This window comes from Nicotiana attenuata, unplaced genomic scaffold (assembly GCF_001879085.1).
Source record: "Nicotiana attenuata strain UT unplaced genomic scaffold, NIATTr2, whole genome shotgun sequence".
Classification (NCBI taxonomy): Eukaryota; Viridiplantae; Streptophyta; class Magnoliopsida; order Solanales; family Solanaceae; genus Nicotiana; species Nicotiana attenuata.
In genome coordinates this window covers 1,729,742-1,743,589 of record NW_017670248.1, presented here as the reverse complement: position 1 = coordinate 1,743,589, position 13,848 = coordinate 1,729,742, and the positions used below count along the sequence as shown (strand labels likewise).

The 13,848-nt window shown below is 36.0% G+C and overlaps 2 protein-coding genes across 2 annotated transcripts; one reads left to right on the top strand and one right to left on the bottom strand.

Annotated features, from left to right (window-relative positions):
• Nucleotides 1-2,776: 2,776 nt before the first annotated feature.
• Nucleotides 2,777-9,744, top strand: LOC109236640 (cell division control protein 6 homolog B-like). Its single transcript, XM_019402832.1, has 16 exons — nucleotides 2,777-2,807; nucleotides 2,915-3,174; nucleotides 3,887-3,961; nucleotides 4,037-4,146; nucleotides 4,361-4,467; nucleotides 4,596-4,655; nucleotides 5,004-5,077; nucleotides 6,469-6,519; nucleotides 6,678-6,727; nucleotides 7,158-7,293; nucleotides 7,718-7,807; nucleotides 8,377-8,439; nucleotides 8,524-8,619; nucleotides 8,732-8,821; nucleotides 8,944-9,060; nucleotides 9,658-9,744. The coding sequence occupies exons 1-15, from the start codon at nucleotides 2,777-2,779 to the stop codon at nucleotides 8,980-8,982; spliced, it is 1,332 nt and encodes a 443-aa protein (XP_019258377.1). The 3' UTR covers nucleotides 8,983-9,060; nucleotides 9,658-9,744.
• On the bottom strand, nucleotides 9,329-13,646 carry LOC109236645 (beta-amyrin 28-oxidase-like). Its single transcript, XM_019402836.1, has 3 exons — nucleotides 12,585-13,646; nucleotides 10,624-10,811; nucleotides 9,329-9,796 (listed from the first exon to the last, which is right to left on the bottom strand). Exons 1-3 carry the CDS (start codon nucleotides 13,540-13,542, stop codon nucleotides 9,494-9,496), a joined length of 1,449 nt encoding a protein of 482 aa, XP_019258381.1. The 5' UTR covers nucleotides 13,543-13,646; the 3' UTR covers nucleotides 9,329-9,493.
• Between the last annotated feature and the right edge of the window lie 202 nt (nucleotides 13,647-13,848).

Genomic DNA, 13,848 nt, shown 5'->3' with positions numbered 1-13,848 from the left:
AGATAAAAAAAAATACAGGGCAAAGAACAAAGCAACTAAGGCCGAAATAAACCGACTTACCAACGGAAGGTTTGCGCCCAAACCTCTCGGGAAAAGGCGCCCATTCGCGGATCTCCATCGTGTGGGGCAGAATCAAGCTCACCCATTCGCAAATATTGGCAACTTGAGGAGGAAGTACCCTCTCGACTGCGGAAACAAAAAACACTCGACGGACATTAAAGGGAGACGACCAACAATTATTTTCAGAAAGAAAATATAATATAATAAAAGGAAAGGGAGACTTACGGGTGAAATTCCACGCCTCAGGAAACCCCGCAGGGTTCGATACCACATGCTATGTCCGGACGTAGAAGAAGTTCTCCCAAAAGTAGCGATTGTCCTTGTCATCCATCTTCACCACCAAACCCTTGGTTCCTCGGTGACGCAGGTGAATCATCGTGCCCCTAAGAAAATGAGGGGCGAAGAGGTGAAACATGTATTGTAGAGAAATTCCTCGATCGGCCAGCTCCGCGTACTTGATAAGCATAAGGAAGAGCTTGTATACGTACGGAGAGAGTTGAGTCGGACACACCTCGTAGAAGCAGAAGTCCATCGCCAACGAGGGAAGCCTGGAAGGGGAAGCGAGTATCCAGTGACAAACGGATATGCATAAAACGCGCAGTAGCCGGGGCGGTGTATATGCACTTTGTCACGACCCGCCGGAACTAGTTCAGTGTGATCAGGGATTCCCCATTTGGCTTTGAACTCCGTGAGCACCGCAACATCCATCGTAGAAAGAACAGGTTCCGGCTCATCCCCCGCAGGACTATTGAAGTCAGTCATTGCCTTCCCTAGGCGGGGAACCACCTCATCTACCGTCGGAAAACTCTCGTCCTCCGCCGGACCCACTCCCTCTTTGAGTAGGGGTATATCGATTTTCGGCACCGGAGCACCAACGACTCGATCAGGGTTAGAAGAAACATTAGCCGTTGCTTTGGGTGACTATACGGGTCGGGAGTGTAAAGAAAGGAGGGTAACAACCACGAGGATTGTTGGTAGAAAAAGAAATACGAATAATTGAAGAAGAAGAAAGAACGCTTTAAGATTGTCTTGTGACAATTGGGAAAATTTCCCCTATTTATAGAGATATGAATATGCTGGTTTTGAAAAACCAAGCGCCGCCTTTTTTTTAAAAAAAATAACGGGAGTAGCACGGGAAACGATGCGACACACAAAGAACGTGTTCCATAATGACGCCTGACGAATTTAATGCCATTTCGAACTGACACAATGGTCTGACGAAGCACTCGAAACATCACATTATCATCTCGCTAAGAGGTGCTCGCCCATCGCCCAAAACACTCAGATTTCTCGAAAAGTTCTTATTGACGAGGTCCGCTCATCGAGCTCGCCCAAAGACGACCTCAATAGGCGGAGGGACTAACTGTATGGGTCGAAATCTAACCAGACGAGAATCCGCGTGAAGAGGAGCGGCAAAACGTCATTGGGCTGAAGTCGTATCCATACAGCGCTATAACGACACGCACCTCGGCCACGACTAAGGTCGTGTATTCAAAATGCTTGAACGACGGATTGGATGTTACGACATTTCGGATGGTCAACCAGCAGTACAGTCAAATGGCTTAGGTACTATGGCTAATGACCGTTGTGTAAACGAGAATACCAGTATATAAACTTAGTGAGAGGAAGAAAAAAAGGGGCAAAAAACAAACTCACACACAGACATACTCTCAGAGAAGAAGAGGGATCTTCATCTCTCTCTCACCTCTATAGAGAAAGGAACAAGGAAGCTTAGATCCTCAATATACATTGTTAGTCTCATCATGTCAAATATGCGGGGGTCAACCTTGTTAAAGATCGGCGACCCTTTTTTATCTATGTATTCTTCACTATTATTCAATGTAATGAAAGTTACCATCTTCTTCTTACATAATGGGACTCAATCATTGTTATAGTTAAATCTTATGTTTGCTTATTCTTATCTTCCATCTTAGATATAGGGTAAATTATTTATGACTAGCATTTACCTCAAATCTTCTTATTTAATTAGTTCAATAAAAAGTCTAAATCTTTTTGGTCGAACAACGTTGCCAAGAATTCAAGATCATTTATTTTCAAGGTCACTGGGCGTAATTTACTTGTTACGACGAACCTACAAAAAGTTGGGATTGCTTAAGAAAAAGGAAATGAAAACTCAAAAAAAGAAAAAAGAAAAAAGAAAAAAAAAAAGGAAACAATTTATGGCGGGAAATGCAGTAGGGTGCCTCTTTAGCGGGAAAATGATACAATCTCTGTACAAAATCTGACATATGTAAGTATAATATACTATACTATCATCTTCCGGGTTCACAATCAGTGCCGACAATTAGCCGTGATTCAACTCGCCTCTCCGGTGGCAACAATCCAATGGCTGAGATCCAATTATCCACTCCTCAGAAGCGCAAACTCAGATCCAATTCGACTCCTTCACCAATGCAAAGCTCTTCTGCTAAATGGAAATCTCCTCGTCGATGCGTCAAAGACTGCCCTAAGAGTCCTGTAAAAGTAATTCTATTTGTATTTAAAATGCATCTCCTCATTGGATTAGTAGATTCATACTTTCTTAATCTTAATCTTAATCTTTACTCAGATGCAGGGCAATTGTGGGGATAAAACAATAAATGTGACCAAATCACCAGTAAAAAAGAGATTGTCGGAGAGTTTTCTTCAAAAGCCAATGTGGAATCCAAGAGGGAAGTTTTGATAACTATTTTGATCCATAATTTGAAGTTTATAGATGCGGTATTCTAGTCCGTTTAAGTTATTGGGTTCTAAATTAATAATTTGTACATATTTAATAGATTTCTTATTAAAGCTACCGGGTTCGGCCGAACCCATAATCATTGTTCTAGCTCTGTCCCTGGGGATGTTTAAGCTAAAGTTCATTTACTCCACAAATATTATGTAGATGTGGAGCAATTAAATGTGGTGAAGGAGGCATTGCATGTGTCTACTCCTCCAGCAACAGCAACTGTGGTGTGTCGAGAAGTAGAGTACAATAGAGTTTTGGATTTTTGCAAACAATCTGTAGAACAAGACAAGGCTGGGAGTTTGTATATATGTGGCTGCCCTGGCACTGGAAAGTCTTTGTCAATAGAGAAGGTCAAGGAGGACCTAGTTGATTGGGCAAATGAGGTGTGTATATACATATATATAGCTCGTTGTTTACTTGTTGGTTTGTGATGTTCAAATCCAAGGGAAAGACATCCATGCATTGAAAAATTTGCAGTTGTTCCTTGGCCAAATCATTAACTATTTTCATCTACATTGTCCATAATTTGTTGGCCTGAACTGGGCTGAAGTGCAGTCAAATTGCTAAACTCTCATCTTATAGTGCAATTAAATCAGTAAAATTGAATGTATATGCAAGGCGTACTGGTGCATTAACAAAGCTAGAGATAATTTGAATCTTGTCTACTAAGAGATTCCCATCATAATTGTAAATGGAAGCTGCTGTATAAAGTACTTTGGAAGAGGCAAGCGGCAACTATTACAGTAGCTGAGCTTCTATCCTCGAATGGAAGCATCGAAATGCAGGAGTTGTGCATACTGTTAGTTTTTGTCTTAAGTTGAAGTCGGTTGAACCAAACAGTTTCTTTTTCCTCACTCTTTCAATGGCCAAGAACTAGTTTGTTTTTGTTTATTATTTGGAAATTGTTGGATCTTCATTTTGTGCGAGAAGCATTTGAAGGTTGGAATGTGTTGATTGATCTTGAATTAACTCAGTATATAAACTTAGCGTATGTAACTTTGATAGTTGTGTAGTAGGTAACCTATCCTTATTGGAGTCATCTTTCTAACTATTGTAATGGTTAGTTCTAACCAACAATTTATTTGCTCATTTCAGTCAGCCTTGCAGGCACCAGATTTGTTATCTCTCAGCTGCACTTCTCTGTCAAAGACTTCTGACATTTTTGGAAAGGTTCATTATCTTTAAACCTGATTCTGAAGCTGAATTATGCAATCTCCATATGCTGATGTTATGACCTTTTGACAGATACTCGATAAAATTCAACCACGGAGAAAAGCAAATGGTTCTATTTCGCCTTTGCAGTATCTTCAGAAAATGTCATCTCAGAAGCAGCTGTCAACTGGGGGGAAGATGACGTGAGTACTGTATTAAATGCTTTATATTATTAGCACCTCAAAGGTCCATTGTCTTTGCTTAACATGATTCTTTTATAGTAGTATTTATCAAGTCAAATTGCCTGACAATGTGAATTGCAATGAAGTAATTTTCACAAGATACAATTATTGTGTTTCTCATACGGATTTTTTCTTTTGAAGGCTTTCTCTCTTTAACAAGCTAAATGCTCAACAGGTTGATAATCGCTGATGAGATGGATTATTTAATCACAAAAGACCGGACTGTGCTTCATGATCTGTTCATGCTAACTACGTTTCCTTTCTCCAGATTTATTCTGATAGGTAACACTTACAAGAAAGTCAATTCTTTCTTTATTCATTAGAAATTTTAAGTATGACTACATTTTGAATTGAAAGAAGTAGCTGAATTTCTGTTAACCATTTCTCATTACTTTATTCTACTTTTACAGGAATTGCTAATGCCATTGACTTAGCTGATAGATTTCTTCCCAAGCTACAATCCTTGAACTGTGAGTATCTTTGTCTTTCATGTCCTATCATTTTCCAAATTCTGCTGTCTTGTTTAAGTGCATCTGATTTTGAAGAGAGTGCCCAAAAAGTCTCAATTTTGGATTCAATTCTTAAATGAGTGGGCTGAAATGTTGTTGTGTGTGACAATCTTTCTGATGTTTAAATATGTTGACACCAGCAAAATAGAGAGTGGAGCATTAACTTTCTTTGGTAGGGGATTCTTCCTTGATTTTCTGTAGTGAAAGCCTGTTTACTAATTTCTCCTCTTCAATGTAAAATTATGCTAGATAACCCATTCCATGTGGAAAGGAATATAATCCCTGACACATGATGCTGTACTTTCCTAGGCAAGCCTGCAGTTATAACATATCGTGCATATTCTAAGGACCAAATCATCTCCATTCTTCAACAAAGATTAGAGGTAATTCAGCTGCTTCTATTTTCAAACTCTTTCTCTATCTATTTGCTGGATTCTGATCCCCACCATTTACTCTGTACTTAACAGTCAGCATTATCTCTTCATTTTGTCATGATAAAGTTAGACTTATAGTAGATGCATTCAAACGATTTGAATAAAACTTGCAGAGGAAACAGTTTTAGGGGGTTAGGATACGAAGTCTCAGTCCATTATGTCCTAAGTTGCTCCGATACGGCAGTTTAGGTGCTGCACCCGTGTCAACGCAACACTAGTATGGGTATGGGTATGCGATCCGTACCGGATTTGGCCAAACAATTTTAGGTACTTTGACCATGACGGATAAAAAAATTCGAGACGAGATACAATTTGATTCCCGAAATCAGAACCAAAAATAGGGTAAATTTGAAGAAAATAACATACCTTATCTAGGAAATCAATCCTCTACTTATGTACAACTTGAGAATAAAAAAGAAAGCCACACTTTACAAGCTATACGTAAGTATTACACGGAATTTCTCATAATTTAGAGATATTTTATTTTTTGTATTATTTTTAGCTGGATCCCCGCACCCGTATTCATACTAGGATCCGTATCCCCGAATTTCAGAATTTACGTCTCGAAAGATCCGGCCTCTAGATCCGCCCCCGTATTGGACACCCGCACCCGTGTCCGAGCAACTTAGATTATGTCTTTAATCAATGTCTTGGTACAATAGAATAATATTGTAGAATCTTTTGTTATATCTCATCCATATTAATTTAGCACTTTTGAGCTAGTGACTTATTCTGGTGTCATTATCAACAGTCAGGAGTCTGCATGGAGAAACTTTATGTGATACATAAATTTGCTGCACAATAGTAACTTGTGGACCATCAACTTTTGCATCGTGTTAAAGTGTCAACTTTTTAAGTGTATGTTTTTCTTTGCCTTGAAAACATTTAGATGATCTAAAAGGTAGCAATAAAATAAACAATTGCATAGCAGTTAATATGTCCCAGACTCCACGGTGTGGGATAATACTGGGTATGTTGTTGTTGATTAACAGTTATATGAGTATCAGACAGGTCTCTGTAATACACATTTTTTTTGTAAGCTACTGTAATACACTTAATCTGTTAACCAATGAAATATAAGTAACTCACTAACTAGGTCAGATTTTGTTTTTTAGGAGTATTAACTAGGTTAGATTTTACAAGCTAGTGCAGCAACTAGCTGGAAAGAAATCTAATGAATGACCAAGGTCTGGCTTTCAGGATTCCCAGCCGAAGTAGTCAACGTACAAATTAGCTGATCAACTTTAAACCAAAGCTATCTGCACAAAGCATGGCTTCAGATCATTTTTCACGGCTTTATGTTTAATGAGAGATTTTGTTTTATGTGTACCCTTTATCAGGCATTTCCTTACACTGTCTTCCAGCCTCAAGCATTGGAACTATGTGCCAGGGTAAGTCCATTAGAATCCGTATTTTCTTAACTTTCATTTAGATAGTGTTGTACTGCGAGTACCTTTGTTGTGATCCACTTGTCTACTCAAACTTAAGCCTATGATGAAAGACTTATTTCAGAATATAGTGCACTTATATAGTGCTTCTAATGTGGCAGAAAGTTGCTTCTGCATCTGGAGACATGAGGAAGGCTCTCTCAGTTTGCAGGTTGGTGAATTTCCCTGCAAGTTTGACTGACCACAATTTGAGCAAATTTCCCGATTTGATATAATTTGTTGTCTTAGTAAATCTTAACTTGTTTAATTGGATGAGATAGCATTGTATTCATTGAGCTATATGCTGCCCGTAGCTAAACCTGCAGGATTTTGCATTGACATACACGTATATACAGTATCCGTCTGTATATTAGTCTGAGTTATTGGGGAAGAAGAGGGGTAGGAGAGTAATATAGAACGTTTGATTTCTTATGGCTAATATGCTAAGGTACTCTTTAGCAGCTGATTTGTACCTACATGCACTTTGATACTTAAGTTTTTCCCGTGAGCATGTGATCTTATCTTAATCTTAGATTTGTTAGAAGAGCTTCTTGTACTACTTTTTGAAGTAAACTTGTTTCCATTTTCATTATTGTTTTCAGGAGTGCAATAGAGATGTTAGAAGGTGAAATAAGAGATTCTATCTACAGCCTTCAGTTACCATCATTAAAGATGGGACTTTCTGATCAACAGAGAGGTGGTTCTTGTGATAAGTTGCCTATCCAAGAAAGTGGAGTTGTGAGTATTGATGTTATTTTTTCATCTTTTTATGCTATCAAGGTTTTTATTTGCTATTTGTGGATTTGTAAATTACGAGGGCCAGTTTGATTTTCATATATCAAGATGTCATCCTCAATTTTGTTTTATATATGATAAAAGTAGATAAGTTCACAAGAGTTCTTATGAGCAATCACTAGTAGGAGTTGCATGGATTCTACTTGTGAAGCTATTTTCTTGCTCAAACCTGCAATGCACTTGGTATACATGTATTACGTTTTCATTGTTCAGTGAATGAGCTTATCAGCAATTCTTAATGTGGTGATGAGCAAATAGTAACGTTCTTTCATGATACGTTTGGCCCTCATATAAAGTCATTTTTCTTTTGTATCATGTGCTGCTATTTTTTTAAAACTTGTGTAAAACTTGGAACTCCTTTTAACAGGTCAGGGTTGACCATGTGGCTATTGCTTTATCAAAGGCATATAGATCTCCGGTAGTCGATACCATTCAATCGCTTCCACAACATCAACAGGTAAAGTCGTGTTTGTACCCACTATGAGACATTCTTGAGTTACTTAGACATATCTTCACATTAGTTAGATAGAAGAATTTTGGAGTTTACTTTCTTTCCATATTGTAGTCATCTTTTAGTATCTACTTAGTAGAAGAAGCTATTTAGGTCCCTTTATCTAAAACTGGAAAACATTTGCTACTGCATCGTGGTAAGAATACACTCCTTCCCATGAAAAGGCAACTAGACTATCATGGTGTCTATGCAACCACCAAACAGCTCCGCCCAAAAAATAATAAAGAGGAGAGAATAAAAATTCAACGACGAAAGAGGAAACAAATTGTTTATGAACTTAAGATCATAGGCAAATTTTAGCGGCTCTATTTTTGTGGTATAAGGAAGCATACAAGTTTTTGGTGTGGAAAAAAAAGACCAGACAAGTATTTTGGTAATTTGCATCTCTGTTAATGCTCAAGACCTGCTCAATAAAGCAACTCTTCTGTGAGGTTCCCTAAGTTGTTATATAGCATAAAGAAAGCACACCCTTCCATGCCAGATAGTAACAGCATATAATTGGTATTCTGCTGCAGATTATACTATGTTCTGCTTTGAAGCTATTCAGGGGGAAGAAGAAGGATGCGACTATAGGGGAGGTAATTTTTGTTCTTTTTTAGCTGTGTGAGAATTAGTAATACAAGGAAATACACGGGGCGAGGCTTATCTGTATTCTGGTGCAGGTGAATATCTCATACGTTGATGTCTGTAAATCGACTTTAATCCCACCTGTTGGAATCATGGAGCTCTCAAGCATGTGCAGAGTGCTAGGTGACCAGGTAACATATTGAAAACGGATCATTAGCAAACAATCCTCCCCCCCCCTCTTTTGATGAGTTCTCAATAAAAGAAGAGGAAGAAGCATAACACAAGGTGATAACTAAAACGCAGGGGATTCTAAAGGTAGGACAAGCGCGAGAAGATAAATTAAGAAGAGTGACGCTAAACATAGATGAAGCAGATATCACCTTCGCATTGCAGGTAAAGAAGCTATTTCTTTGTGCTCTCGCTTCTACTCTTATTTTATAGGCATGTGGTTAGAGTTCATATTCTTTCATGAATAAAGTTATGCACTAGTAATATATTACAAAATTTTGGAGCAGGGAATACGTTTATTTCGGAATTATCTTCAACAATTGTGATGGGCGACACACAAGATTATGTATACCTCTTTATACATCTCAACACAATAAATAGCAAATTCGTGTCCAGCATTTAAGGTAAATTCATTTACTTGAATTTCTTTAGAGGCTAATGTTTGAAGGAGATATGTCTGATTCGTCTTCTGTTGCTGACTAACAGATATCGACCTGAAAAAAGCAGATCCATTATATAAAATAGCTCTAATTATGGTTACACTAGTTTAATCTTTGTACGTACACAATTTGATATATTATACACCATTTCTCGATCAAACAAGTCCTTGATTTGGCACTTTATCAAATTTGGTACTCGTTAGTCATCACAATTAAACCACAATACAACTCATAGAGAAATGATTTCATAACCTTCTTATTATGCAATTCATGGAATACAACATTAAATATATATGAGACACATATTTAGAAGTATGTAAACAAGTGACAAAACCAATAAACATAAGGAGAAACAACTATGTATAAAAGCAAAGTTATATTCTGGCAATCTTGTTTATCATGCCTTGTTGTGAGGATAGAGCTTGACCGGAAGTCCCTTCGCCGGAATCGGCATCGGATTGACGACGATCTTCTCGTCGGGAATGATTTTTTCCCACTTAAACCTCTTAACAAGATGGTGCATAAAAACAAGTATTTCTAAACGAGCATACTCTTTTCCAGGGCACATCCTAGGTCCACCTCCAAAGGGTACAAATGTGTATGGTGCAGGTCCTCTTCCTTCAAATCTTGAAGGGTCGAATTTCAGAGGTTCTGGAAATACTTCTGGATTTCTGTGTGTAGAATTTGCACTCCAGTATATCTGCAATAAATTTTCAATGCATGAAGAAAAGTTAGTCTCCAATATTTATTTATTTATTATTCCCTCCTTCAATTAATTTATGTGTCTCTTTATTTTGTTTTTAAAAAAGCCATGTTTCAGTATATACAACTTTCTAATTTCAACATTCTCATTTTGCCCTTAAATGACGCTCTCCCTTATAGGAATAACATAACCAGGGGCGGAGCTATATATAGTCATCCTTACGGATTTTGTAAAATCCAGTAGCTTTAGGCAAAATTCTGTGTTTGTGTAAAGTTCATTTCATAAGTTAATATGTCCAAATAATTTATTGAGAACCCAATAAGCAAACTTTCTAGAATTCAACCGAACAAATTCTGGCTCCGTCTCTGAACATAATTGACATGTTTAAGTGGGCGTTTGGACATAAGAATTGTAAAATTCCAAAAAAGGGTGAAATTTTTTTTTCAAGTGAAAATGGTATTTGAAATTTAGAGTTGTGCTTGGACATGAATATAATTTTGGGTTCTTTTTGAAGTTCTGTGAGTGATTTGAGTGATAATTTTGAAAAATGGTTTTTTTTGGAGTTTTTCAAATTTTGGAAAATTTCCTAAATGCATCTTCAAGTGAAAATTAGAAATTTTTATGAACAAACGCTGATTTCGGGTTTTTTTTTTTTTTTTGGAAAATAAGGGAAAAAAATTCTTATGTCCAAACGGGTACTAAGACTATAGGATTCAAAGGATTCTTTGGTATTGTTATATACCTTTAAATTACGACAGTATGATGTTTTAAAATTTCGTGTTCAGTCAAACTAAAAAACATAAAATAAAATAAATTGCTTGTACCTTCCATCCTTTTGGAATGGAGAAACCGTTGAAAGTGAAGTCAGCGAGGGCTTCCCTAAAAGCACCTTGGAGGGGTGGAGCAAGTCTTAAAACTTCACAGGCCACATTCCATGAATATCTCATCTTTTGAATGTCTTCCCAATTCAATAATTCTCCTTGAACCTTTGATTTTGCAATCTCCATTTGTTCTATTTTTGATCGAATACAAAAAACGAAAAAAGAAAAAAAAAGGAGAAGACATAACCAATTTAAGTTACTATTATTGCTTTTAAAAGAGACTGCATTAACGGTTAAGAATAAATAAAGTTACATGTAATTAATTTTTAAATATCTTAATAATGTAAAATATATTTTATGCTAATGTACAGAACTAAACTTAAACTCATATGTTAAATCTTAAATAATTTACTGTACTCAAAATAGTAAAAGTTAACAACATACAATTGAAACACGTTGATATTATTAACCCAAATAACTCTCCACCCAACCGCTTAAACTAAAAATAATCGGTGGAGGTATAATATGTACATAATTTATGTGTATAATTATGTATAATATAAACTATGCATATGGTTAGAAAAAATAAACAATGAATATGAACGGCCCTTTGTGTAAAGATCCCGGGAAACCTTTGTTTCTTTTTTAGGAAATTGGTAAAACAACAATATTCTATGATTTAGCTAATTAATTAATAGGAAATAATTTAATTTGTTCATGCGCTCACAAACTCGAAAGGGAAAGAAAATAAAATTTTGTTTTTTTTTCTGGTTATCTTATCTTCGTTATCAAATGTCCAAAAAGAAAAGAGAGAATATTTTGTAAGAGAAAAATAAACGTTCTCCCATTTAAAAGAAATGACATTTTGAGTGAGTAGGCGATTTATCCAATGAAAGTCTTTTTTAAATTTTAAAGTCAAAGGTCTGGTAGTGTTCCTAAACTAAGTGCAAATTTTGGTAAAATTCTACTTCTGGCTAATTATTGCGCTCAGTCAAGTCCACGAGAATGTTATGCAGAAGTAATTTAAAATAAAATATGCACTAATCATTATCAGTGAATATTAAAAGTGTTAGTTGGCTAGTTGCCATATCTATCATGTTATTAAATACCGTGTCTCGTAGATATTATTTGTATATTTGTAATTATATTAATAAGTGACCTGATTGTCCAAATATTTGTAATACCATCCATGCATTAAAAACATACAAAGAAGGTAGTATTAAGTCATAAAAACTGATAGTATAAAAGGTTTTTACACTATAGGGGTCGTTTGGTAGGGTGTATAAGAATAATGCTATATATGGTGTATTAGTAATACATGGATTAGTAATGCATGTGTTAATAATGCAAGCATTAGTTATGCAGAGATTATTTTTTATACATTGTTTGGTGTGGTCTATTAAAAACTATAATGCATCGCATAATTTTTTAAAAAAATAGCTGTTTACAAAAATGCCCTCTATATTTTTTTTTTAAGGGACTTTAAGGATAATTTTGTCTTTAGACATACTAATGCATGCATTAACAGCCTTGGTATTACTAATACCATGGTTTTGCTATGCATTAGCTATACACAAGATAATACCAAATAGGATGTATAACTAATGCTTGTATTAGTTATACATAAGTTGAAAAAGTGTACCAAACAAGGTATTACTAATACACAAAACTAATGCAAGCATTATTTTGTGTAATGCACTCTACCAAACAACCTCTATTAGTATAGTTCATCCCAATTATAGTAGCGCACCCTCTGTTCACACGGGATCCGGAGAAGGGCCGTATCGCAGTAGACGGTCTACTATAATGCAAGCATTAGTGTGATATAAACAGTGATCTACCCCAATTATAACAGGTTAATTATCATATGTATTATATTATAACTGACCTGATTGTATAAATAATTTTTAAATAATCAGTGCATATATAATATGTATACAATGAAGGATCAAAGCTTGTGTTACCTTTGTAAACTCCTTCATAGATCTCAGGAAGCTCAGCAAGATACTTGACAATAAAAGCACAAGCAGAACTAGCAGTGTCATGTCCACCAATCAACAACCCTAATATTTTATCAGCAATATCCAATTCATGCATAAACATTCCATTTTCATCACTTGTCAATAACATATGTGACAATATATCTTGATTTGGCAATACTTTTCCCTCAGCCAAATCAATCTTCCTTTGCTTTATAATTTGCACAAGTTCCTTTCTAATAAAATTCGAGGCCTTAATTGCACGATTAAATGGCGTACCAGGCAAATCTATAGGAATAGAAATTAAACCCGAAGCCAAAACATCGAAAGGATCAGCAAGTTTGGCGACATGATTAGGATCTTCCACACTTATAAATAATCGACATGCTAACCAAAATGTGTAAAGTTTTGCTAATGGAAAAACGATAACTTGTTCTTGATTTTCCCATGATTTAAAATGGCGTTGCGCGATATGATCCATGATTCCAATGTAACGTTGTAATGCCTCGGGTTTAAGGAAATTAGGAAGCATTTTTCTCATTTTAATAGCTTCTTCTTTTGAAGAAGTTTGTGTTGAAGATGGGAATATTTTGTCTACTGAACTTGGCCACCATGGTTGGACTAATTTATTTTCATTGGAAAATAAGAATTTATTGCCAGAGGCACCACAAAAAACAACTGTTTTTTCACCTAAAAGATGAGTTTTAAACACATTGGAAGAGTACTTAGAAATTCTATCAAAAATAAATTTTTCAGGATGACCTTTCCAACCAGTGGAGAGAAACTCGAGGCTTTCTCCGATCACCGCCCAGCCGGAGTTGCCCGGAGGAAGTTGGCCGCCGGAGAAGGTGGATTTATTCTTATTATTGTTGAAGAGAAAGAGAAAGGAGAGGGAGACTAAAAGAATAAAGAGGCAAAGAAGAGAGACATAGAACAACTCCATGTCTTTTGGTATGTTGAAATTACAATTCTTTTGTTACTTAGAGAAATTGGGAAATGCTCTTGGTGTGACTTTGTTTGAGTTTGGTTTTTGTGTTAAAGCTTAAGCATATATATATATATATAGGCACGTATACTTTGTGTGAGGTAATTGACATATTGTGCAGACTATATGGCAAGGAACATTCTTTAATTTGTCTCATCTTTCTTTTTCTTCTTCTTATGCCCCTTTTGTCCATAAAAAAAATTTCTTCTTATTTAAATTTTTTTTCAAAAATGTATTTGTCTTTGCAAGTTTTTAAAAAAAATT